The 27,737-nt window shown below is 42.9% G+C and overlaps 1 protein-coding gene across 2 annotated transcripts in view; it reads left to right on the top strand.

The window, feature by feature from the left end:
- CLTC (clathrin heavy chain) overlaps positions 1-27,737 on the top strand; it is a 103,215-nt gene that overhangs the window by 17,433 nt on the left and 58,045 nt on the right. For both annotated transcript variants that reach the window (XM_083173769.1, XM_083173770.1), the window contains exon 2: positions 16,998-17,205. In XM_083173769.1, the coding sequence (XP_083029895.1) occupies positions 16,998-17,205 (208 nt within the window). The remainder of the gene's footprint in view (positions 1-16,997; positions 17,206-27,737) is intronic.

Below are 27,737 nucleotides of genomic sequence, written 5' to 3'. Positions count from 1 at the left end.
AGATGTGTGCCAATATTTGCAACTGTCCGAAATATCGGCACACATTAAATAACCCCCTAAAGCTCACTCTGCACTTTAAAATTAATAATTGTATAACCCGAAGGTAAATATGTTTTGGTAAACAAATTTGGGGCCATCCAATTGTGTGAGATGTTAACGGCTTCATGAAGGAGGTTCGGCAGCTATTAAATTGTCTGCACTGTTAAGCCTGGACAAAGGGCTATTTCACATGCACCTGCCAGGCGGCGAATCCTCACACAGCCAAGAAGCCGTGCCGCACAAGGAAGTTTAGAATGGTGGGGATGGCCACAGCCCGGCAACCATCCCTTCCAGTGCTGAGATCCGACTGCAACCGGGCGGGCCGTGGCCGTCCAGTGTGAATGGACACAATCGTGTCCATTATTAACTACTGTGTGCGGCATGGCTTTTGGCCGTGCGGGGATTTGCTGCCCGGCAGGAGCTGGAGTGTGTGAAATAGCCCAAAGGGTTTATTCTCCCACGTTTTGCGCAAACAGCACTGCAGCAGGATATGAAGTTGGAAAATGTCTGTTACCACGACTAAACACTCTGTTTGAAGCACGGAAACTGGCATCTCCCAGCTAAGTGCAGGCTGTGATGTTGACAATTGAGTAGCTCTGGGACCGCTTTCCCAGCACTATTAACATTATGCTGATTTGAATCTCCCCATTCTTTCAGTTTCCAAATATATATGAACCTAACTGTACGGTTTGGATCAGTCTAAAGTGCATGCAACTGTAAAGCAAAATAAGTTCAAGAGCTCCCAATGAACATCCTATCCATTGGATGTGTTCATGGAGGGGGAAACGTTGCATAGGATAATTTGGCATTAGAAAGCATGGTGCAGAATGTGACCACTCCCGAAACGATATGAGTGTTCCACAGATAGATCTCGCTCCAGAGTATTAAGCAATTTATGGCGACGCCTTTCATGAAATCACAAAGGTATCACTCCTGTGGTACTGCTCTCCTAATATAGGGGCAGATTTATTAATCCTGGTGAAGTGATAGTGACCAGTGAGAACGCACCATCCAATCAGCCCCCAACTGACATGGTTCATTATCACCAGTCACTTCACCATACATCTGCACCATATTCACTTACAATGCAGTGTAAAGAAAACATATACAGTATGTCTCATTGACCGTCCTCAATTTGTGGAGTATTCAAATGTTTAATCTCACCCAATCTCCTGCTTAAGATTGCCTGGTGATATTCAATTGATATTATTTTTATTGCGCATATCACGCTCATTATACGACCAAACTAATGGGCGCAATGCGAAGATTCCCATTTGAGCGACCCCAGGGATGGCAAGCTGAAATGTTAGCATGCCTACCTCCCTAAACAATTGAATGTCATCAACTGGAGCAAAGGGATGCATGGAAGGGTGATAAAAACGGAATGCCGGGCTATGGGCCTGATTCTTACCTGATCACTCATCTCCAATGTTGCTAATGAATGTGAGTAGATAGGCGCCGCCCAGACAAAATATAAAACCCACCTGTGATAATCTGGGAGTGAATTGCGAATGGGTCGCTATCCATATGCAATTCCCTAACCATAGAATGATTTTTCCAGTAGGTGCAAATGAGTAAGTCTGATCCTTCCATGACAGACAGGCTTATCCAGGCCACTGCTGACCACCCATGCCCTTACTTAAAACGCCTGGGCCCTCCTGCGTTTTTTCTGATGCTAACAGAAAACGTCTGGTTACCACGCCCAAACGCGGGCTCCCCGACAGGCAAATTGCGAAAAGATTGCTATTCGATCTGAAGGCTATTTCTGTCGCTCTTTGGGCTCTCGCATGTGCGCCATCATCCGTGCGCATACACAGTCATTCAGTAATTAAACGGATTGTGAATTTGCATTTATCAACTCTGAATAACCCCCTATATATCTAAGCTGTTCGTATGCTTTTTGCTTTCATGAACCCATTCAATGGAGAGGATATTCATCTGCAACATGTATTACCCTGAACAGCATTGTGCGCTTGGGACTGATCCAACTCTTATATGCTTTGTATTTTGGAATTTTATTGGTAAATTCCTGTGGTCTGTAGAATTCCTATTTCATTTTGTTGGAACCTAGAATCTTGGACCTATTTCTGGTATTCAGTCAGTCCTAACAAAACACTGTTTATAGCTACCAGATACGTTTTGTCAGAAATGAAAGTGATTGAAACTATAAAGGACACCGAAGCTGCAGTCAGTTTGTATATAGCAGGAAAGAAACCCCATAATCCCTCAGCACACCAATAAGAAACCAATCATTTTTTTTTATACTAAAAAATTAAATAAAAAATGCTTATTACAATTGTATGTTACTTAATAGGACTTGTTAGTACCGCATGTTAGCGTTCAGTACAAAAACCTAAGAATGTGACCCACATATGAATTGGTTAAAGTTGTTGGCAAAAGCACTGTAATGTGGCTTGTTGTCCTCTATCTGAAAATGTGTGTAATGCTGGCCATACTCCGTCAGATCAAACTCTGTAGGTCCGTTGGCCATTGTGTATCAGCGATATGTCTGTGTTCGTCATTTGCAGATATATTACTGCCCAATATATCTAAATATCTATTGACGTATTGTGCTGTGTGATGCACCAACCATCCATACTCCCGCTGCAGGAGTCTGTGGTGAATAATCGCTCAATGAGACCGGTGCATCCAAATGTGCCAGCCAAGTTGTGATTTTAGTCACGACTGTTCAGATAGTGTGTATGGAGAGCGCGCAAGGCTAGGTATACACTAGTAGATATATTTGCTTCTGCGGCAGTTGTTCGGGTGGTCTGTGCCTACATGCAGCATGATGCCCTGACCTATATCAAGATGTATCAGGCATCTGGCTGTGTTGAACAGCTGTTGCAAAATGCCTTTGAAAGACATATAGCTGGTACACACTGGATGATATACCAGCTGTTGAATTGAAAAGCCAGTGTGTACCCATAGTAAAGTCCAATACACTAGATGTTCTAATAAAAGATATTGCTCGGTACTTATGTATTATCTGGACTCCCATGTTAAATGCACCCCATTTTTTCATACCCCTACTATCCAACTACGCATGGAGTTGATTTTATATAGTGTGGCGAGCGCAGCGAGCCACCTTGCCCGAAGCGTGGCGAGCGGACACGGTCTCATAAGAAAACCGGGAGCCCAGATATTACATAAGTACCTATTGCTCATAGGTCTCTTCTGAGAAATCTCTTTAACTATATTGCCTAGAGTGCACTGAGTATTGTCAACCGTGCATAGTTATCGATCCCCTCCCTTGTCTGAACATATACAGATGAGGGAAGTCCTTGTTGGTGATGGCCAAGCTGCAGCATGGCTGGGTCACCGCTGCCGCCAACATCGATGTTAGCAGGGATTGGCTAATGTGCATGGGGCTTTTATTTTAATTTTTTTGCACTGTCCCAATGCTCTGCCAACTGTTTTTGCTTTGTGGTGTGAGTATAACTGCAGCATGAGCCACTTGCCTTTCCGTTCTTTATCAATTTAAGCTTGTGAACTTTCTGTGCAGGCAGAAGCCACACTGCAATAACAGAAATGCAAGTCCACAATTAAGTGCAAGTGAGGTGGTCGGTGTGTGTTTTTTTTTTTAACTCTGGGAAATCCGTTGAGAACAATGGCTAACATCCTGTTGTTGGGTATTCAAGTTAAAAAATGCAGCCTGATCAGCAGTTACAGTATATGTCCTTCCTCGCAAAGAACCACGGTATGCCTGAATCAGCTGTTGATTGTCGCCCCCCCCCCCCCCCCCCCCTAAAAAAAAAAAAAATGTCTCGTTCATGTCAGCATATTTTTATGTATTCTAAGCTTTTCCATGTGTAAAGTGTACTGTATATGAATATAATGCAACTTTATTTTTTTGGTTCTCCATTATGTGAGAAACTCCTTTGGCAATGATTATGAGCTGAGCAAGAATCCTGTCTTTTGTCCTCGACTGCTCTCTGGCTCACTCACACATGAATTAAATGGCCAAATCTCTAGGATGACAGGTGGCAGATGTTGGCAAGAGTTCCATGTTTCATTTGTGGTACCTGTATAATTACAAATGACCCTGTATTAAACAAATATCACATTTATAGATTCAGTGTTGGGAGTCAATTAGATTTTTTGGTGGAAAACCTAAAATCACTTATTTCCCTTAAAAAAACGAGGCAGTGCACAAAGCTTTAACAGTGTTTTCACTATTCCGTCCGTTGACCTATGATGGTCAAGTTAATAAAATGTAGCATTGGTAACTCTTAAGGTGCTCACACACTAGAATGATTGGGTTTTTTTTGCCGATTTCTGATAAATTGGCCGATATCGTCCTGTGTTTACCGATAATCGGTGGAAATTTGGCGGATATCGGTCCGATGCACGCTCCCGAGGATCTTTTGCTAAATCTTCTGATTTTACATGCTGCACAAAAGATCAGAAGATTTAACAAAAGATCCATAGGAACGCACACGGGATCTTAAAAAAAAAAATCTTTGGTAAAGATGTGCGCTTGCCTGAAATCTTCTGTCCAGGACAGACCAAAGATTTCAAGGCTAATTTATGCGCACATCTTAAGATCGCAGATCTTTCTAGTGTGTGGGCACCTTTACTGTGGCATCCATAGCCATGCTCCTATGTTTAAAGTCACTATCTGTGACTTTAAACATAGGAGCTTACAAATGGCTTTACCTAGGGAAGTGCAAGCCAGTCTTTCTGGTTGGTTTCTATAAAAGTCAGTGCTGTGCCACTGCAACCTCTAGGATTATTGTATTAGCAGGCCAATTACATACTATTTACCCATGTACTTATCCTAATTTGCATTTGTACTCTAAAGGCCCCCATACACTATGCGATTTGGTCCCGATTCCACCCGATTCAGATGGATCGGGCAGTGAAATCGGGCCAAATCGCAGGTATAGACACCCGGTCCGACCCAATGCGCGGTCCCGTGCGCATCGGGTCAGAGTCGGGAGGTCGGACTGGCTGCACATAAGATTTGCTTAATCTTATGTGCAGCCGGGCAGGGGACACAGGCGGCGGATGCTGGCGAGGGAGATGGGCAGGGGGAGCCGGAGCAGGGAGCTGTCAATGCTCCGTCCGGTGGAGGGAGCAGGGGGGGGACGGAGGACGCTTCTAGTAGCGCAGAGGCAGCGGACTCTGCGGGGGACACAGGCGGCAGTAACGTAGAGGCAGGCAGGGGGAGCCGGGAGCTGTCAGCGCTGGAGAAAAAAGCCCATGCAATGAATGGGCAGACTGTGATTGGCTGAGCGCTCTCTCAGCCAATTGCTGACTGGCTGAGAGAGCGCTCAGCCAATCACAGGCCGCCCATTCATTGTATGGGCTTTTTTTTTTCTCCAGCGCTGACAGCTCCCGGTTCCCCCTGCCTGCCTCTACGTTACTGCCGCCTGTGTCCCCCGCAGCGTCCGCTGCCTCTGGGCTACTAGCAGCGCCCCCCAGCCACCTCGCAGCGTCCACCACCCGCCACCTGGATGTCCCTTGCCCCCCTGCTCCCTCCACCTTGTAGCTCCCCGGAAGTTGCAAATGATACATTGCATGCAATGTATCATTTGCAAAACTTGGTACATCAGTGCCTAATCATGTGACCCCCTCCCGGGGAGCTGCAGGGGGAAATCAGGTCCGACTTGTCCTTAGGACAAGTCGGACTAATGTATGGGGTCCTTAAAGGTGCCCACACACTAGAAAGATCTGCGATCGTAAGATGTACGCATAAATTAGCCTTGAAATCTTTTTTCCGTCCTGGACAAAAGATTTCAGGCAAGTGCACATCTTTTCCAAAGATTTTTCTTAACCCCTTCCTGACAGAGCCAGTTTTTGCGTTCCTGACAGAGCCCTTTTTTTCAAATCTGACATGTCTCACTTAAGTGGGGATAACTTTTTTTTGCTTTTACTTATCCCAGTGATTTTGTTTTTTCGTGACACATTGTACTTCAAGTTAGTGGTAAATTTGGGTCGATGCAGTCTGTGTTTTTTTGTGAAAAATACCAAAATGTCGTAAAAAAATGGAAAATTTTGCAATTTGCAAAATGTTAAATTTTCTGCTTGTGAGACAAATAATCATACCACTCAAAATAGTTAATAACTAACAAAGACCATATGTCTACTTTATGTTGACATCATTATTTCAACTTCCTTTTAATTTTTTGGGACACTAGGAGGCTTACAATATGAATAGCAAATTCTCAAATTTTCAAGAAAATTTCAAACACTGATTTTTTTAGGGACCAGTTCAGTTCTGATGTGACTTTGAGGGACTTGTATGTGAGACACCCCCATAAATGATGCCATTTCAAAAACTGCACCCCTCACAGTATTCAAAACAGCATTTTGGAAGTTTGTTAACCCTTTAGGTGTTTCACAGGAATTAAAACAAAGTGTAGGTGAAATTTCAAAATTTCTTTTTTTTTGCAGATTTGCAATTTTAATACATTTTTCTAAGGAACACAGTACATTTTACTAGAGAAATGTGACTGAAAATTGATTCCCCCAATTCTTTTGTTTTCATAAATATCCTATATGTGGCCCTAGTGTGCACGGTGACCAAACCACAGGCTTCATAATAGAAGGAGCACCTACTTGATTTTGGAGCCTCCTTTTTATGAGATTATTTTTTAGGCACCATGTAGGTTTCTAGGCACCATAAGATGCTAAAAGTTAGGAACCCCCCCCCACAAGTGACCCCATTTTGCAAACTACACCCCTCAGGGAATTCATCTAGGGGTATAGTGTACATTTCAAACCCCCAGGGGTTTCACCAATTGTGGTACAACTGGGCAGTGAAAATGAAAAATTATTTTTTTTACACAAAAATGCAGTTCTGGCTCCAAATTTGTCATTTTCAGAAGGTATGAAGGAGAAAAAGCACCCCAAAATCTGTGCCCCAATTTCTCCCGAGTACGGCAATGCCTCACATGTGACCAAAAAATACCAGTTGGGTGCATGGCAGGACTCAGAAGGGAAGGAGTGATTTTTGGATTTTGCAGCTCAGATTCTGGTGGAATTTTGGTGGGTGCTATGTCGCATTAGCAAGACCCCCAAAGCACCAATACAGTGGGAACCCCCCCACAAGTGACCCCATTTTGCAAACTACACCCCTCAGGGAATTCATCTAGGGGTATAGTGTACATTTCAAACCCCCAGGGGTTTCACCAATTTTGATACAAGTGGGCAGTGAAAATGAAAAATTACATTTTTTTTACACAAAAATGCAGTTCTGGCTCCAAATTTGTCATTTTCAGAAGGTATGAAGGAGACAAAGCACCCCAAAATCTGTGCCCCAATTTCTCCCGAGTACGGCAATGCCTCACATGTGACCAAAAAATACCAGTTGGGTGCATGGCAGGACTCAGAAGGGAAGGAGTGATTTTTGGATTTTGCAGCACAGATTCTGGTGGAATGAATGGTGGGTGCTATGTTGCACCAATACAGTGGAACCCCCCCACAAGTCACCCCATTTTGCAAAGTACACCCCTCAGGGAATTCATCTAGGGGTATAGTGTACATTTCAAACCCCCAGGGGTTTCAACAATTTTGATACAAGTGGGCAGTGAAAATGAAAAATTACATTTTTTTACACAAAAATGCAGTTCTGGCTCAAAATTTTTCATTTTCAGAAGGTATGAAGGAGAAAAAGCACCCCAAAATATGTGCCCCAATTTCTCCCGAGTACGGCAATGCCTCACATGTGACCAAAAAATACCAGTTGGGTGCATGGCAGGACTCAGAACGGAAGGAGTGATTTTTGGATTTTGCGGCTCAGATTCTGGTGGAATTTTGGTGGGTGCTATGTCGCATTAGCAAGACCCCCCAAGCACCAATACAGTGGAACCCCCCCACAAGTGACCCCATTTTGCAAACTACACCCCTCAGGGAATTCATCTAGGGGTATAGTGTACATTTCAAACCCCCAGGGGTTTCACCAATTTTGATACAAGTGGGCAGTGAAAATGAAAAATTACATTTTTTACACAAAAATGCAGTTCTGGCTCAAAATTTTTAATTTTCAGAAGGTATGAAGGAGAAAAAGCACCCCAAAATCTGTGCCCCAATTTCTCCCGAGTACGGCAATGCCTCACATGTGACCAAAAAATACCAGTTGGGTGCATGGCAGGACTCAGAAGGGAAGGAGTGATTTTTGGATTTTGCAGCTCAGATTCTGGTGGAATTTTGGTGGGTGCTATGTCGCATTAGCAAGACCCCCCAAGCACCAATACAGTGGAACCCCCCCACAAGTGACCCCATTTTGCAAACTACACCCCTCAGGGAATTCATCTAGGGGTATAGTGTACATTTCAAACCCCCAGGGGTTTCACCACTTTTGATACAAGTGGGCAGTGAAAATGAAAAATTACATTTTTTACACAAAAATGCAGTTCTGGCTCAAAATTTTTCATTTTCAGAAGGTATGAAGGAGAAAAAGCACCCCAAAATCTGTGCCCCAATTTCTCCCGAGTACGGCAATGCCTCACATGTGACCAAAAAATACCAGTTGGGTGCATGGCAGGACTCAGAAGGGAAGGAGTGATTTTTGGATTTTGCAGCTCAGATTCTGGTGGAATTTTGGTGGGTGCTATGTCGCATTAGCAAGACCCCCAAAGCACCAATACAGTGGAACCCCCCCACAAGTGACCCCATTTTGCAAACTACACCCCTCAGGGAATTCATCTAGGGGTATAGTGTACATTTCAAACCCCCAGGGGTTTCACCAATTTTGATACAAGTGGGCAGTGAAAATGAAAAATTACATTTTTGTACACAAAAATGCAGTTCTGGCTCAAAATTTTTCATTTTCAGAAGGTATGAAGGAGAAAAAGCACCCCAAAATCTGTGCCCCAATTTCTCCCGAGTACGGCAATGCCTCACATGTGACCAAAAAATACCAGTTGGGTGCATGGCAGGACTCAGAACGGAAGGAGTGATTTTTGGATTTTGCGGCTCAGATTCTGGTGGAATGAATGGTGGGTGCTATGTTGCACCAATACAGTGGAACCCCCCCACAAGTCACTCCATTTTGCAAAGTACACCCCTCAGGGAATTCATCTAGGGGTATAGTGTACATTTCAAACCCCCAGGGGTTTCACCAATTTTGATACAAGTGGGCAGTGAAAATGAAAAATTACATTTTTTTACACAAAAATGCAGTTCTGGCTCAAAATTTTTCATTTTCAGAAGGTATGAAGGAGAAAAAGCACCCCAAAATATGTGCCCCAATTTCTCCCGAGTACGGCAATGCCTCACATGTGACCAAAAAATACCAGTTGGGTGCATGGCAGGACTCAGAACGGAAGGAGTGATTTTTGGATTTTGCGGCTCAGATTCTGGTGGAATTTTGGTGGGTGCTATGTCGCATTAGCAAGACCCCCCAAGCACCAATACAGTGGAACCCCCCCACAAGTGACCCCATTTTGCAAACTACACCCCTCAGGGAATTCATCTAGGGGTATAGTGTACATTTCAAACCCCCAGGGGTTTCACCAATTTTGATACAAGTGGGCAGTGAAAATGAAAAATTACATTTTTTACACAAAAATGCAGTTCTGGCTCAAAATTTTTCATTTTCAGAAGGTATGAAGGAGAAAAAGCACCCCAAAATCTGTGCCCCAATTTCTCCCGAGTACGGCAATGCCTCACATGTGACCAAAAAATACCAGTTGGGTGCATGGCAGGACTCAGAAGGGAAGGAGTGATTTTTGGATTTTGCAGCACAGATTCTGGTGGAATGAATGGTGGGTGCTATGTTGCACCAATACAGTGGAACCCCCCCACAAGTGACCCCATTTTGCAAACTACACCCCTCAGGGAATTCATCTAGGGGTATAGTGTACATTTCAAACCCCCAGGGGTTTCACCAATTTTGATACAAGTGGGCAGTGAAATTTTTTTACACAAAAATGCAGTTCTGGCTCAAAATTTTTCATTTTCAGAAGGTATGAAGGAGAAAAAGCACCCCAAAATCTGTGCCCCAATTTCTCCCGAGTACGTCAATGCCTCATGTGTGACCAAAAAGTTGCAGGACTCAGAAGGGAAGGAGTGATATTTGGATTTTGCAGCACAAATTCTGGTGGAATGATGGTGGGTGCTATGTCGCATTAGCAAGACCCCCAAAGCACCAATACAGTGGAACCCCCCCACAAGTGACCCCATTTTGCAAACTACACCCCTCAGGGAATTCATCTAGGGGTATAGTGTACATTTCAAACCCCCAGGGGTTTCACCAATTTTGATACAAGTGGGCAGTGAAAATGAAAAATTACATTTTTTTACACAAAAATGCAGTTCTGGCTCAAAATTTTTCATTTTCAGAAGGTATGAAGGAGAAAAAGCACCCCAAAATCTGTGCCCCAATTTCTCCCGAGTACGGCAATGCCTCACATGTGACCAAAAAATACCAGTTGGGTGCATGGCAGGACTCAGAAGGGAAGGAGTGATTTTTGGATTTTGCGGCTCCGATTCTGGTGGAATTTTGGTGGGTGGTATGTGGCATTAGCAAGACCCCCGAAGCACGGTGAAATTATGAACCTAATAATCCATAGATGTGTGGTATATTTTAAAACACTCCTTTATACATAGGCCGGGTTTGTCGGGGCAAGTGTCACACTGGAAAATAGTTTGCTTTCTTATTCCCTTTTTATAGCAAACTTTGCACCTTTTTTGTGTCCTGCCCTTTTTTCCAGTGGAGGGGATTTCATCAGGAAAATGCTGCCCTGGTACAATACGGGGGCCAGTACTAGAAGTACTGGGGCCCTCAGCCTGCTGGTTCCCAAATATTAGGCCCTTTATGACTTCCTCTTGAAAGTGCATAAATGTCCCCCTCTGGCCGGTAGAACGGAATAGCACGTAAGCGTTATACAGTGCCATCTGGATGATATACACGGCCAGCTTCTTGTACCAGATTTTTGTTTTCCGCAGGGCACTGTACGGCTTCAGTACCTGATCTGAAAGATCCACTCCGCCCATGTACCTATTGTAATCCAGGATACAATTAGGTTTTGAGGTGTGGGTACTGGTACCTCGTACAGGGACGGAGGTGGTACTGTCTCCGTGAATTGTTGTCAGTATAAGGACATCCCTCTTGTCCTTATATTTGACCAACAACATATTTTCGGTGCATATTCCCCTGCTTTCACCCCTTCTCATTACTTGGGCAATGTGCGTTTTTGGGAGGCCTCTTTGGTTCTTGCGCACAGTACCGCAAGCTGCTGTACCTCTTGAACCAAGGGCCTTAAACAGGGGGATGCTGGTGTAAAAGTTATCCACATAGAGGTGATAACCTTTATCCAGGAAGGGGTGCACTAAATCCCAGACAATTTTTCCACTAACACCTACGAGGGAGGGGGGGGCATTCTGGCGGTTCAATTCTTGAATCCTTCCCTTCATATACCCTAAACCTGTGGGTGTACCCTGAGGTGCTTTCACACAACTTATACATTTTTATGCCATACCTTGCCCTCTTACTGGGAAGGTACTGGCGGAATTTAACCCTTCCTTTAAAATGTATAAGGGACTCGTCTATGCAAATGAATTTATCTGGGATGTACATGTCTTCAAATTTGGCACTGAAATGATCAATGACCGGCCTGACTTTGAATAGCCGGTCAAAGGTGGGATCATCTCTGGGTGGGCACTGTGCATTATCGTTGTAATGCAAAAATTTAAGGATCGTCTCAAATCGAGCCCGGGGCATGGCCATACGGTAAAATGGGGTGCTGTACAGAACATCTGTACTCCAATATTGCCTAATTTCTGGCTTTTTTTACTATGCCCATATGAAACACCAGACCCCAAAACGTCATCATCTCTACTGCATCTACAGGGGTCCACCTAGCAAATGATGACGTGGGGTTTTGAGCAATAAACTGCTGGGCATATAAATTAGTTTGGTCCACCATTAAATTTATAAAATCATCAGAGAAAAATAATTTGAAAAAGTCAATTTCTCTGAGACCTGTGGAATCAAATTGGATTCCTGGCATGGCCAAAAACTCAGGAACCTGGGGCTCAAAATTGTCTGGTGGTGGGGTCCATACGAGATCAATTATTGGGGGGGGGGTCTCAGCTGCTCTACGGGGGCGTCTTTGAGGGGGTCCCTCATCACCAGAGGAGGAAGAGGAGCTTAAGGCGAATCCTTCAAATTCCCCGCTTGCATCACTGGCTGTGTCAGTCAGAAGCAAGCAGGGCATATGCCTCCTCCGCTGAATACATTCTTCTGGATGACTGGGATGACATTTGGGATGACATTTGGGATGCCATTTTTATTTTTGTGTTACTGGTAGTGAAATGTTTCAACACGTGTATAGTGTAGGGGGGGGGTACAAACTTTATTTCAACCCGGGGGGTATGTAGTGTGTAGTGTGTATGTAGTGTGCAGAAAAAAAAAATACTTTATACCCAAAAAAAAAATGGAGGGGTTAAAAAAAAAAAAAATTGAAGGGGTTAAAAAAAAAATTGAAGGGGTTAAAAAAAAAAAATTGAAGGGGTTAAAAAAAAAAATTGAAGGGGTTAAAAAAAAAAAAAAAGGTCCTGCGCCAAAAATTGAGCACAGATGTTGGTCAGTAACGTCCGTCACTGAACAGCGCTGAAAGGCAACAGGAATTTGATCAAAAAAAAAAAAAAAAATAGATCAACCCTGTGCCGAAAAAGATGATCAGTGATGTACGTCACTGATCCGCGCACAGCGGCCACAGGACACCCACAAAATCACAGTGTGTGTAAAAAAAAAAATTAAAAAAAGACCCCACAGCACACACAAAAAAAAAAAAAGGTGATCAGTGATGCGACACTGATTACCAGTGAGGGGCAGCAGGTGCAACTGACAGTGCAACTGGCAGGTATATATATAAAAAAAAAAAAAACCTCTGCACCCCTAAAAAGTTGCTGATCACCTCAGATATAGTGATCAGCACAAAAGGCGGGGGCAGCAGACACAAAATTTAGCACTCTCTATCACTCTCTGTCGCTATCTCTCTCTATCTCTCTATCTCTCACTATCTAACACTCTATGACACTGCAGCAGCAGCAGTGACAGGTATATATATATATAAAAATACCCTGCGCCCCCAAAAAGTTGCTGATCAGTTAATTTATACTGATCAGCACAAAAGGGGGGGCAGCAGTCAGTTATATAAAAAATATATAGCACAATCTGTCACTATCTCTATATCTCTCTATCTATCTATAACTATCACACTGCAGCAGCACAAAATATAGCACTCTCTGTCACTAGGCCTCTCTATCTCTCTCTATCTCTCTCTATCTCTCTCTATCTCTCTCTCTATAACTATATCACACTGCAGCAGCACAAAATACAGCACTCTCTGACACTATCTGACACTATCTCTCTCTATCTCTCTCTATCTCTCTCTATCTAACTAACGCTATTACACTGCAGCAGCACAAGTTCACAGGAAGTCACAAGTAACAGGATCCAGGAAGCATCCAGCACACTACAAGCACAGATGAAGCAGCCAAGATATTTGCAAGGATCAGGTAAGTATTTTGCAAGGTTCTGGTCAGTATATCGCGGCAGATTGGCACGGTGACCGCACTGCACGCAATTCCAGACCGGAATGGCGTCTGCAGTGCAGTCACCGTTAGTTTAAACCCCCCTCCATGGCTGTGATTGGTCCGTCGGTCCGACGGACCAATCACGGCCTTTGGGGGCGGGCGGGGTGAGGTGGGGTGACACCAGTGTCACCCTTACACCCCGCGGTGATTGGTGCTGTACTTTACAGCACCAATCACCTCCGATCGCGTGTCACCGGCGAACGTTATTCGCCGGTGACACAGAAAACGCTGTAATTGGCTGTTCACACTGAACAGCCAATCACAGCGATCGCCGACGGGGGGGCGGCATCGCAGCCCCCCCTGGGCATGCAGGGACATGTCTGCTGTCAGGGACAGCAGACATGTTGAAACTGTCACCGCGTCTATAGACGCGGTGACAGTTAAATGCCATGACGTACATTTACGCCATGTGTCGGGAAGTACTTCCCGACCATGACGTAAATGTACGTCAATTGTCGGGAAGGGGTTAAGATCCCGTGTGAGTTCCTATGGATCTTTTGTGCAGCACGTAAGATCAGAAGATTCAGCTAAAGATCCACGGGAGCGAGCATTGGACCAAAATCGGCTGATTTTCGACCGATTATCGGTAAACATCGGACGATATATCGGCCGATTTATCGGAAATCGGCCAAATGGCCCAAAAATCGTTCTAGTGTAATCACTTTTTTTTTGCTTATCTATGTATTGTCAGGCACAGCGGAGACCTTGTGTGGCCATATAAATAAACGATAACTGTTTCACTATAGAGCATACATACTGTGTAATCTTGCAAAAGATTTCAAGTGTCCACATCCAGTAGTATGCTGCTGTTGGCAATATATACAGATCTTCCGGTACTTACGTATTAGCAGGGCGCCCATTACGTTGTTTGCGTAGTGGTGTATTGAGAATACCAATACACCACTATGCTGGCTACGTAAATGAAGCAAATTACGTAAACTACATAATTTACGTAACTGGAGCTGTGCTAATACATAATGGATCATATACCCACTATCCACGTCATACCCCCATTATCCATGTGGGTGTGGAGTTAAATTTATAAAGTGTGGCGAGCGGACGCGGTTATGCGTTCTCGCGGGGCTCGCCATGCTTCGGGCTCGGTGGCTCGCTGCACTCGCCACACTTTATAAAGGTAACCCCACACCGATAATGGGGGTATGACGTGGATAGGTGGGTATATGATTGTGTTAGTGTGTGTGACTGTGTAGTGCATTATACTTACCTGAATTATGTCCCCGGCGCCAGCGTTCCAGCTCCTCCGGAACTCTGCTTCCCGTCCACCACGACAGTCCCCACAATGTACGCAATTAGTGTAGGGGAGCTGGGAAACCATGTGATGCTCCCCCAGCAGCATTACACTGAATGACAGCCATTGCTGCCATGACACGTCTGCGTTTCCTCCGGCCGCCCGCCGGGATCTCCCCCCTCTGTGCGGACACAGATGAAGCTCCGGCGGCTGCCCTTCAACCCGCCGGGATGTCCCCCCTCCGGCCGCCGAAGCTATCTCACCCCTCCGCCTGCCCAAGTTACGCCGCCCGCCGTAAGTAAGTTACGTATTAGCCGGGCGCACGGTAATGGCTACGCTGACAACGTAGCCGGGCGCCCGGCTAATACAGAAATACCAATTTATAAATGATTTACCATGTATTTAATCCCATTTTAATGGCAATAAAAAAAAAAAAATGTATGCTAAAACGTTCTACATGTATATAATGTGTTGTCATATTTTCTGCTTTATTTTTGGAGAGTCAATGCTGGTTGTGATATTTGCCTTGGTATTAAAGGAGTTTTTTACTTTAGTTACCTATTAATGGTCTTTTAGAGGTTATCCTGTCATTCTCCACAGTGTGTGGCCCTGTTGTGAAACTGCACATCCCAGCATGCCTTGCCATAGTTTTTGCATTATTCCCTAATAGCAAAACTGTGGCAAGGCATTATGGAACTTGTAGTTTAAAAACTGCTGGAGGGCCATAGTTTGGCCATGCCTGCCTTAAGAGCTTGCAGAATCATGAGTGAAGTAATGTGTTTGTATTTTATACATGTGTGCACCAGTTAGGTGGTCTGGAGGACTGGTGTAAGCTCCTTTTTATAGATAGCCAAAATCCATGGTTAAGAGCAGGGGTGCTCTTAACACTTTCAGGTTCAATGTCTAGTCAGGCTCAACAGCCCTAGCGCTAGTAGCAGATCCGATGGTGAGCCACTTTAAAGTAGGAACATTAACATCGTTCAACATTTAATGTAGACCATTTTGAATAAAATAAAAATTTACAATATAAACCAGACTGTTTGAATTGCAAAAAAAAAACAAAATTGGACTGCAAAGTGTTAACCATGGATTTTGGCAATCTATATAGGAGTTGATTTATCATTGATTATTCATTTTCGGACAGTCCTATAAGAAGCAGTTAATATTAAACAACTTCTCTTTACACCTCAGGGGCATGTGACCCATCTGTCTGTAATCTGCTGTGCTGCAGGTTTATTTTAATTCTAGTTAGGCATTTTTACTGATAAGTGGAGATATGAATGAAATAATGTTGAACAGTCGCACCCTGTCATCTAATATCATACAAGTGCAGAAGGTCTACAAGAACATTTGTGGATATGACCGTTGGTAGTAAAGAAAACGCTTTGCAGTTCTAAAGGTGCGATGATCGAACCCGTTATGGGCTGGATCACATTGCAACACATGCGTTATGCATGCAATCTGATCCGAGGGCAGTACAAAAAGTATGTGCAGCACATACTTTTTGTACTGTGCAACGAGATGCCCGTGGGAGCGCGCATCGCACGGTGCTATCGCCATCTTAAAATATTCTTCTGGGTTTAAAATCTGGGTTTCTGGGTTTGAAATCGAAATTTTAGCATGCTCTTTTTCATAAGCCTAAATCTAGCAAATACTATTCTTTCCTTGAATGTACTAAAGCTCCATACACACTAGGCGATATTTCTAACAATATCGCTCATGAAAGGAACATTTGAGCGATATTATTCATAATAGTTTAGTGTGGACACTAAATATTGTTAATGATGCACGCTCCCACACGTCGTTAACCCTGAGTGAAATCTACTGAACATGCAGGTCGGTTTGGTAATGTAGCCAAATGACCTGCATGTTCAGTGTTTACGGGCAATATCGTCCGACCATGGCCAATATGGTCATTGCCGCGGTAGTGCAGTGTGTATGGGGATTTAGTCTTGCCAAAATGTTTCCATTTAATATTGTGTACCTAATCTGTATAAAATCTTTAGTAGTTTTGCGTCTGAACTAGTTTAATTCATGTAATTTGCAGTGGCTTATACTAGAGTTTAGGTACTCGTGGTCTTTATGCTTTAAGACAAGCACTTCAATAGTGTAACAAGTATAATAAAGTATTCTTTTTTTCTTCCATCTTCTCTATTAGCTCCAAAACCTGGGTATTAACCCAGCTAACATCGGCTTCAGTACCCTAACCATGGAATCTGACAAGTTCATCTGCATCAGAGAGAAGGTTGGAGAGCAAGCCCAAGTAGTGATCATTGATCTGAATGACCCCACCAATCCTATCCGTAGGCCCATATCGGCTGATAATGCCATCATGAATCCAGCAAGTAAAGTCATTGCTTTAAAAGGTATTTTCCTCATTACTACTTGCTATTCTGTGTTTTGAAAATACAAACCTCTGGTAAATGTATATTGCATACTATAGCTAACGTTTATAGCCAGGCCCAAATCAAATAAAGAATTGTTAGCTCCTGCTACGGGCTGAGATTTTTAATCGCAATAAACTGAATCACTTCCTGCTCCTGAGATCTAAAAAGTGAAAATGCTTTTGTAAAGCTTATTTAGTTCTCAGCCTTTAAAGTATATAGTAACTTTTTGGTTTCTTTACCTGCATGTATTACTATATAAGTGGGAACAAAGGTTTAGCCATTCTCACTTTAGTGCCATTAAGAGAAAACTGAATGCCAAGTTATTAGTCTTGGTATGGATTCTTTGTATGTTCTTTGATGAACTACATTTATGCAGTTAAAACAGATTCTGTTCCCTGCTCTTTAGGTAGAACATCTTGTTTATAGAGCTAACAAGAATAATTGTAACTTTAGTTTCCATTAGGAATAGAGATCTTCTAAACAATCATTGATGAGCTAACCTTGCCACTTTGCTTTAGCACCTGTGGTGCTATGGGATCCAATTGTTACTCCATGCACATAACTGCCCCTATTATTTTCATAGTCACGTCTTAAACCTTGTGTTCTATATGTCTAACATGCCATGAACACGTTCAATGAACAGAATGGTTATAAGTTGGTTACAACTAGCTAAAAGTCCTTTTAAAGTACATTAAGGGGGTGAATTTTATACAAACAGCCAGGGTAATTCCATTTTAGCCTACGATCAGCTCACAGGCTGCAGTTAACGTGGATTTCTGTTTGAGCCTGAGAATACTCAAATAAAAATCTGTGATAAATGTCTGATTGCAGGTGCAGCTAAGCTGTTAACCATTAGCTGTGGGTTTTATGGGTTAACATGCAAGGCTGTAATTGAATTGCGATGACTACCCTTCCCACTGTGAGGTAAAGGACTGCATTTAATTGAATTCATTACAAAAAGGGGGGTGTTCAATGCCGTGGGTGAGCGGCAACAGCGAGCAGGCTACCTGCTCGCTGTCACCACTCACCCTGTCAGTATTCAACGCACCCGCCCCCCCCCCCCCCCCCCCCCCCCCCATACGGCAATTCCCCCTCGCTCGGTTTTTTGAGCCAGGGGGAATTGGCACATCCGGCTCCAGTCGCGCGGCTAAATACAGAGAGTTTTCTGCATTAGCCGCGGGTCTCGCTGTTTGGGGGAATCCTCGCCATCCTGTGACAGCAAGGATTTCCCCAGAACGTTGAATAGGGTGAGGGGGTTAAACAGCGAGGATCGCTGGTTTTCTGCAATCCTCGCTGTTTAACCCCCTCGCCGGACGCATTCAATACCTGCCAAAGTATAAGTAGTCACGTGTGGTTCCGCATCTGCTAGTGGTGAGTTACCCTGTGCTCACTGGAGAAAGTGCCGGTCTTAAGCCAAACTCATTTACAACATGACCATTTTCACAGACACAGAATACTATTCCGTATCATCAAGAGGTTTTAGTACCATAGATTTAAAAAAATATTTAGAGAAAAAGTGTTTGTATTTACTGTTAGAGTTTTAATTGCAGTGTTTTTTTCTTTTTCTTTTAAGGTTTTTATTTTTTTATTTTCTTTCTGGCAGTGATTAAAATTTGATATTTTTAATGTTGCATTATTCTTTTGTTGTTTGTCACATTTTTAATGCTTCTTGTGTGTATGCAGATGGTGAGTTATTTCAAATTAGATTATATAAGTCATTATCCTGTTTATATACAAGCTTCTGTTTCTGTATGATTATCTTTGGTTCATGGTACTCCACAATAAATGTAGGTATAAAAAAAATACATTGATTCATCACTTAGCTGATGCTGCTGAAGTATCCCTAGCTGTCTATTACTACGTTCTCCTCTGACTGGTTCTCAATTATGGGTAGTTATTTGAGCTGGTCAACTAAGCATTTGGCGTAATAGTGGGATTTTCAGTATGCCGTGTAAAAACAGCAAGCATCATTTTTAAAACTGTAGTAGTCTTTCTTCCAATAAAAACAGAATCAGAAACATGTAGGCTTTTTATTGGCAGGACTATGGCTTTTACAATGTCTAATTCTTAATGTTTCCCTTGTGCTTTACATTCTCCCCTTATGTGCTTTACATATTGTTTGGGATATAACCATAATAATATGGCTATTGTTCAAACACCTCCCCTTTACTAAGGTAAAGAAATACATGTACACTTCAGTTTTACCAGGAACTGGTGTGATAATGTTGGCAGCAGCAAAGTTTGATGGATCACCTGCTACTTCCCCTTTGTCAATGTTCTCTCTGTCAAATGCGAGACTAGTTAAACAATGTATTCTTTTGGTTCCTTAAGGGCTCATACACATCTGCCAGAAAAAATCCAAACCTTTTAAAAGCATAGGCACCCTTTTCATCTGCCCTCGCTTTTAGCAGCGCATTTGAATCGTGTTCTCAAAGCTTTCCTGAACCCTAGTGTACCGAGTACGTAATCCGCTCCCTTCCATAGACACCTGTTTATATTGTACGGAGCATTACACTTCAGGACACTACAGGTAGAGCTGAATTTGAAGCAGAGTCCTTGTCAGAATCTAGATCTGTTCAGATCTAGATCTGTTCAGATCTATTTCTGGTACTTTTTTTATTTTTTTTTAAGTTATTGGTACTAAAGTGCATTCATTAGCTTTATGAACACCCGTTAAATGCATAAAGTGCCTGTGTGTACAAGTCCTAAAGGCCCAAAAATAGTTTCTTTGCTCAATTGTATATTACAGGAAATTCATATATTTGGGGGGGGGGGTTTGTCTGTTTTTTTTTTTTTTTTTTTGTGCTCTTTGTATATTATATGAGCAATCACTTGGAGTTTTGTCTCCCTCCTTTTTACCGTCTCCATTCTGCTCCATTATTTTGGGGTCATCTGAGCCTGACCATGTTCCAGTTATGTCACAGTGCCTCAAAGTGCCTACAGTCCACTATACCATGCACCTCATGGTCCTATAAATGGTTTACCATGGAATAATAGTGGCAGAGGACCTTGATAAAATAAGTTCATGGGTCACAGAAAATACTGCAAAATAGACTTACATGCTAGCTAGACCTATTGCAATGTCCTCAGCAGCAGTGGGCAACTTGCTTAATGCCACAGCAAGTACCACAAAGCAACTGTAGTGCCAAATAATAATCTGATGAAATAATTCATACCTTTATAGATTATGTTGTGGGATGACCATTATCAAGCTGCCTGTGTGGTCATTATTCAGCCAAGTTTACAGACATCCATTACACCGAAAATAATTAGAAATTTGCCAGTGTGTTGGCAGGTTGTACAATAATCCTGTTGCTTACATGTTGGCAGTGCACTAGTCTTCCATACCTTTTGTGATCATGCCAATTGCTCAAGGTCTTCACAGTTTAGCTAAAAATAGATGGAGTTTCTGTTTCGGCCAAATTCTGTGAGATAATGTAGTAGGTTTGAGTACATATATAATACACAGCACCAAATGTTTGGGATCTGTATTTGGTGTATTCCCCCCCCCCCTCCCGGGTGCATATTTGTATTTATATAGTGGTGATCTTACAGCCACTCATGTAGTTTACTGTGCAGCTCAGTGACAAAATGCACTCTGTGTTCCTGAAGGCATTGGTGCAGTAATTAAATTTTTGTTAAATTAAAACTAAACAGCATCAGTACAGAAAGAAATGCAAACACAAGACCAGTACTATAATCCCAATCAGGGAGGAAAGCTAGCACAGCATAATTGGAATATATATTAAATTGTTCTATGAAATATAATTACAGTAACAAATTTGCATCTTTTAATGCAACCCTGCCAACTCATTTAAATATTCACGACATTTTAGCTTGCGGGACATTTTCCAAATAAAGTCCCGATAGCCTTCTCTTACCATTTGATGGTGCCATCTTATGCAGGTGCAGCCATCATGGCCTGCAGAACCATGCGCTTACCCATAACAACGAGTGCATTTGCTCCAAAGTAGGCATGCGATGTCACAGTATACCATTTGCATTGTGGGATTGCACTTTTGCATGTTTGTAAATGGCTCTTAATGTCTTTTGTATACTTCTGGTTATTTTGACTTTTTTTCTTTCTGGTGTTCTTATGTTTATTTTGACAATTCTGTAAGTGTTAATTGTCTTAAAGAAGAAATCAAATGTACAGGTGGTTGTTTTTTTTGTTGTTGTTTTTTTTTTAAATCCACTTTTGTGTTTGCTTTCCCTTTTTGTAAGTACTGCTGAAGCAGGTGGTTATTTGCATTCCCTTTTGCAGTCTACCCAGGATATATATATATATATATATATATATATATATATATATATACATTTTATATTCAGTGGCCTCAAAAAAAATAAATTGATATTTTACAGGTTTCTAAACTGACAAATGTAACATCTTAGTGATGAATCTACCTAAACTGCTAACAAATATTACATCAACTAAAGTTGCTTTTTTTTCCCACAAATGTCTTTGCCTTAACAAGAATGTACATCAGGATTGGTGTGGTATAGGGTTCCGACAGTCGGGATCCCGACAGTCATTAGCTTGACGTCGGGATCCCGACTGGCCGCACTCAGACAGCATGGCGAGCGCAACAAAGCCCCTTGCGGGGTCGCTACGCTCACCATGCTGCGGGCACGGTGGCTCGCTACGCTCGCAACCTATTCTATTCTCCATCTATGGGGGTCGTGGACCCCCACGAGGGAGAATAGCCGATGGCCGTCGGGAACCCGTATGTCTGTGTTTTAACTTTCGGGATCCCGACTTTCGTGACCCCATCAGGATATCCAATTCATCTTTATGATGAATAAACACAGCTTTAGGGGGGTATTCAATGTCATTCGAGCTCCCGCAGCCACCTCCCGACGGGGGAGATGGCTGCGGGGCCCTATTCAATGCTGTCTTCCCCGACAGCATTGAACAGGGTTTCTCCGCAGAACGAGCCCGACATCACAAGCTGTCGGGCTCGTTCTGCCGAGAAAAGCCGGAAATAGGCGAGCTCCCGGCCGGAGCTCGTCAACTCGCAACCACGCCCCCTTCTCGCCGCTCGGCTGCCGGGACATTGACCCGACTGCCGAACTCCAGGCAAGTTGACCGAGAACGGGACAGGGGCACGGCTGTCGCGCTAGCTGGACAGCCGTGCCCCTGACATTGAATACCCCCCTTAGCCTTCTAACTTGTTTGAGAAGCTCAGTTTGTGTATTTAACTACTTTTATGTCCACACTAAGGACACAGCACCGTGTAGAGGTTGTGAGGTTGCAATAAACCCCAATTTTTCTAGACCCTTTTTTTTTCTTTAATGAATGTTTAACTTTTGTCTAGCTTCTCCATTTTTTCAAATTCGATAGTTGCTTGAAAAACCTGATTATCATATTTAATATGTTCCATATTTATGTTATACAACAGGTGTATATTTCATATTTGCAAAGGCTAAGACCAGTGTTTAGTGAGGCCATTATTAAGAATGAGAGTAAACAAGCCATATGATTTGTGTATCCCTTAATGGTCATTTTGAGATACACACTGAAAATAGCAATGCTATTGTGAGGGTTCAATACCACTACTTACCATTATCTGTACAGCAGGAATTCAGAAATGTTATACTTAAGTCATGCCCTGGTTTCTGCATTGGTGCTGGTTTTGTGCACTTTGGACCTTATTCTGGTTGACTATTTTCGCAGCCTTACGATTCAACCAGAATAAGGTCCACCAAATGGCGCCTGCCCAGGTCCTCCACAGGCAAGTGAATGGATGTTTTGAATAAACATTCATTTGCAGCTTGTGTGCGGGGAGGAAATCATTCGATGGTCGCAGGCATCTGACATCCACTCATGTCAGCTGCCTGCCCCCTGCACCCGCGTCATTTCTGAATTTCCACGGGAACACCCATGAAACGCTGGGCGTTCCCATGTGTGCGACTGCTCGCCGCCTGCAGTGCTGTGTGCAAGCGGCCGTCGAATAATCAATTCGCCCTGGCTGTTCGCACAAAGAGGCTTCACATGCCCGTAACTGTTTATGTGCATGCGCAGTCACACACGATCGCTCCTCTGCGCGAACACACCAGAATAAGGTCCATTGTTCAAAGTGTCAAAGGTGGGTATTAAGTCCAAGATTTCAGCTGCCGCTGAACTGCTTCAGGGAGGTAGGGGGGGCACTGCTGTCCGACTCCACAAGGGGATTGCGGGTAACTTCTCCCTTCGGAGAAGTCACCCTAGTGTTTGGGCACCTTAAGACTCTCTCAATTCACTTGTTAGCTTAATCACATGAATAACTGTTATTTCAGTACCTGGGTCACAATCGCTTAAATGGTCAAGGGATATGGAGCATCTGATTGAATTTTTTTTTTATTATATACATACAGTTAACATTTAAGCTCAAAGCTTAAACAGGTTAGCATGTAAGTCTGCTCCACAACTAGGAAATGTAATTAATCCTGCTCATCCAATTGAAATGTTCTTAGTCTCTTCCGATTTTGCATGGCAGGGCATTTTTTTTTTTTTTTAAGGATAAATATTTATTTGCTGTATTCTTTTGGGGTGCCAATGTTTTGCCTAGGCTTTTTATAGCCTTTGCCCATGCCTTCCTGTCGCAATAACTAAATACAACCCTATCCTGGATAATCCTTATGCAGCCTCTAATTAAATTTTAAATACACTTCCACTGTTTGGCCAAAATAGTATTTCTCCGTTCTGCAGATTCATTCAAGTAGGTGGTGTGTTTACACACTGTAACTTGAATGGGTCTGGCATGTATCAAGTATTTTGATTAAACATAGTTCCCAAGTTTTTTCTAAGTATTTTAGCCGTGCATTTGTCTAACACGCCCCAATAGACTGCTGTCTGTAGTTTTAGTTAGTTCATTTTTACTTTTAGATGCAAATAATTTAGCCACTAGTGGTGCTGATGTCTTTCTAGTATTAGTGATGTGTACCTGTGAGTTATCTTTAGACTTAGGGAAACAAATATGTTCATGCACCATTTAAGGGCCACCGAGGAGGGTAATGCCAGGAACTTGTAGGAAATAAACAAAATGTACACCACGATTACAAAATAACTCCTGAACAGTTAAAACGGATGGTTATGTAATAGTGTATACATTTTTTTTTGTTCTAAGATGGCTATGGTTCATTAACATATGAGTTTAATTCCAAATTGGTATATTTTAAGTAGGTAAGTGTTTATAGATACATCTTTAAAATGACTGCCATCTTTTTAATTCTTTTTGAAGCAGTCTCTGTGGAGAATGCTCCAGCTCACTGTAAGTATATCCTGTAGATTATGTAGATGTGCAATACTGACTTGTGTGAGGTACACTGAACATGCTCTTTATCCATGAGCAGCAGACAAAGTGGAACCTGGGGAGGTTTGTGCTATTCCAGGTATGGAGAAGGGAGGTGGACTTTAAATGATCAGCACAGCATTTATTTGCACTTCTGCTTGTTCTCATGCTTTGTGTGTTATAAACAATCCTGTTAAAGCCTTTTAATACTCTTTTTCTTCTAATCTGCCTTTCAGATTCAGGAAAAGGATGTGTGAATTCTATTCTTAGATGGGTTTTAATCGGCTAAATTGAAAGCGGGGCTTTGGAACTTCTCATTTTTTATTTGAATTAAAAAAAAATTGCTTTCTTAGACAAATCTTGGCCTTTTTTTTAGGCACAACTGCTTACTGATGTGCTGTACAGTTCAAAAGGACAGAATGCTGTTTTGAATACAAATAACATGATTTCTATGTATTTGTATGTAACAAATCAACAATATTTGATAAGTTGAGCGCCAAACATTTTAAGGAGTGCAGCATTGTAGCGAACAATGACATGCTGAGGTCATTGTATATTATACACAAGTGTTACCTAACATATCCTATGTCCTTACCAAATGATTACACCAACCTGTGTGCACCCTTCAGTAAAGCAAAATACCAGTCTATGCCCCTCACAAAATTATTTTAATAACTGTTAGTACCCACAAGAAATAATACACCACACTGCATGGATGACACTAGTCTCTACTACAGGTTGAGTATCCCTTATCCCAGTGGTTCCCAAACTCCAGGGTTCCGTGATTCCAAAAAGTTTGGAAACCCCTGCCTTAACCAAAATGCTCGGGACCAGAAGAATTTTGGATAACTGCTTATTCTATATTTTGGAATATTTTCATATTTCAATGCTGTATCTTGCATTTATGTTGTACAAACACATCAATCATATGAAATACACAAATATATTTTATTTCAAAACCTGAAACGGTACTTGTTTCCTAGCACCCGAAGCGTGGCGAGGGTCAGCGGTGCGTGTCCTCTTACCTTTTCATACCCCCACTATCCACGTTGGCGTGGAGTTCATTTTATATAGTGTAGCGAGCCACCGTGCCCGAAGCGTGGCGAGCACAGTGAAAAGTAATGCGCATCCCCTCACGGGGCTCGTTGCGCTCGCCACGCTTCGGGCTCAGTGGCTTGCTGCGCTCGCCACACTATATAAAGTCAACTCCACGCCGACGTGGATAGTGGGGGTATGAAAAGGTCGGAGGACGCGTACCGCCGCCCCTCGCGGGCTCGCTGCGCTCACCACATGCGATGCAATCGACCCGATTTTTTTTCCGACACAATTTCATACAATTGAAATCGGTGGCGCCGTGCTAGGAAACAAGTACCCATGAAACATAGTTGGTGAACTTTCTCACGAACTGAATGTGAAAGCCAAGCAGTAATTCTCTTGCACATATTTAGTGGCAGTTACATATCGTGTCCCTAGTAGTGCTTTTTCACATTCTGGATACTATGGTTTTCTGAATAATTTGGATAAAGGATATTTGGATAAGGGATACTCCACCTGTACCAAGAAAGATTTTACTCCCCATCCTGAGGTGTCCACACACAATCACCGACTAACATTCCAATAAGAAGAATATTCCATGTCTGTTGCTGCTTCCTATATTGCCCATGCTCCTGGCAGGAACCATGTCTATTAGAGTCCTGCTCCTTTTTCCTGCGGACAGGTCTACGCTCTCATAATGTTACTAGTGTTTCTTTCCATGGTAGCTTTGGCTGCAGTAATCATTATATCACTGAGGGATCCTGTACATGCTGTGACCAAATAGATTGGGCTATCATCCAGAGTCTGCCTCTCATTGTAGGAAATTATGGTTCCTTCATGCACGGGGGGATTTCAAATTGCTTAAATCTGTGCCCTGCTCTATGCTCTTCTCGCTAGGTGGTCTGGGAGCAGGTTCTGGGTCCATTTAACCAATCTTTCAGCATAATAATTTACCAGAGTCACAGTTCCTATTTCTTTCAGATGCAGAGTAACTGAACATGTCTAGTGGAAATAAAAATACAGCACCAGATATGTAACTAGAACTTTGTGGGCCTCATAGCAAAATCTTGAAAGGACCCCCTCACCGTTGTAATGACATTGCCTTAGGGAGAAAGCGTGAGGGAAGTGTCAGGGGGTGTCAGGGAAAGAGAAACAGTGAGAGAGCGTGCAGGAAGTCAAGGAGTTAGAGAAAGGGCTTCATGCAGAGAGAGAGGCTGACAGAGGATGCCAGGGAGTGAGTTGGGTATAGACAGATTGCCAGAGCATGCATGGACTGACAATCAGAGTACCATAAAGGGAAAATGGACACAGATGGATGGACTGCCTTAGGTGGATAGACTGGGGGTGGGTGGGTGGGGGGGGGGGGCATAGATGGGCAGAACAGCATATTGGGGCATAGATGGACTGGGTGGGCAGAGAGGGACAGAGCAGTGTATGGGAACATAGGTGTACAGGGGGAGGAGAGCTCTCAGTAACAGAGACTGTCTGGCGCTCTTGAACATGATCAGTCAGCTGCTTCTGGGTCTTGTTTATTAATCCCCAAGCGGCTAGGGGTAGTGGATCCAATGTGGCACCTACTATATATAAAAGAAAATAGTGTGATTTGCCTTCTTGGCCTCGGGTGGGGCCCCCTAAGTGGCCGGGCTCCGTTAGTGGTTGCACCCTCTATAGGTACGCCACTGTACACGGTTTGTATATATGCATGTCTATTGTCCATTTGTGGGTCTCCAAAACACTGCCATCTGTTTGCCACGAGTGAAACTACATCTTTCTCTCGCACACATGCACAACCACAGAGGTAATCACAAGGTAGCAGACTAGCTACAAGGTAGCAGACTAGCTGTCAAAGCACTTGCTACTAGTATTGAATAAATATATTATATCTATATATATATGACTGGGGGCACTCCAATCATTTAAACAGTAGAATTCGGTGCCTGGTCCATAATAGTAATACAGTACACTTCCACCCCCCCCCCCCCCACCCCACTGCAGGAGGAGTCCAAACCGACACACGAGTAGTGAAGAAAAAAGATGTGGTTTATTCCATAAGTACAGGAGTTATACTGGTAATACCACTAAACTTAATGGTGCAAATGATAAGTTAAAACTTCAACATTTTTTTTTTATTTTATTTATATATTTTTATTGAAGCACCAAATGCAACAGATACAGAATAAGAAAATACAATTAAATTCAAAAGTG

The sequence above is a fragment of the Crinia signifera genome, chromosome 2 (genome assembly GCF_055691185.1).
Source record: "Crinia signifera chromosome 2, ASM5569118v1, whole genome shotgun sequence".
Lineage (NCBI taxonomy): Eukaryota > Metazoa > Chordata > Amphibia > Anura > Myobatrachidae > Crinia > Crinia signifera.
The sequence above is the reverse complement of the archived record's forward strand: the minus strand, read 5'-3'. Positions and strand labels throughout refer to the sequence as shown.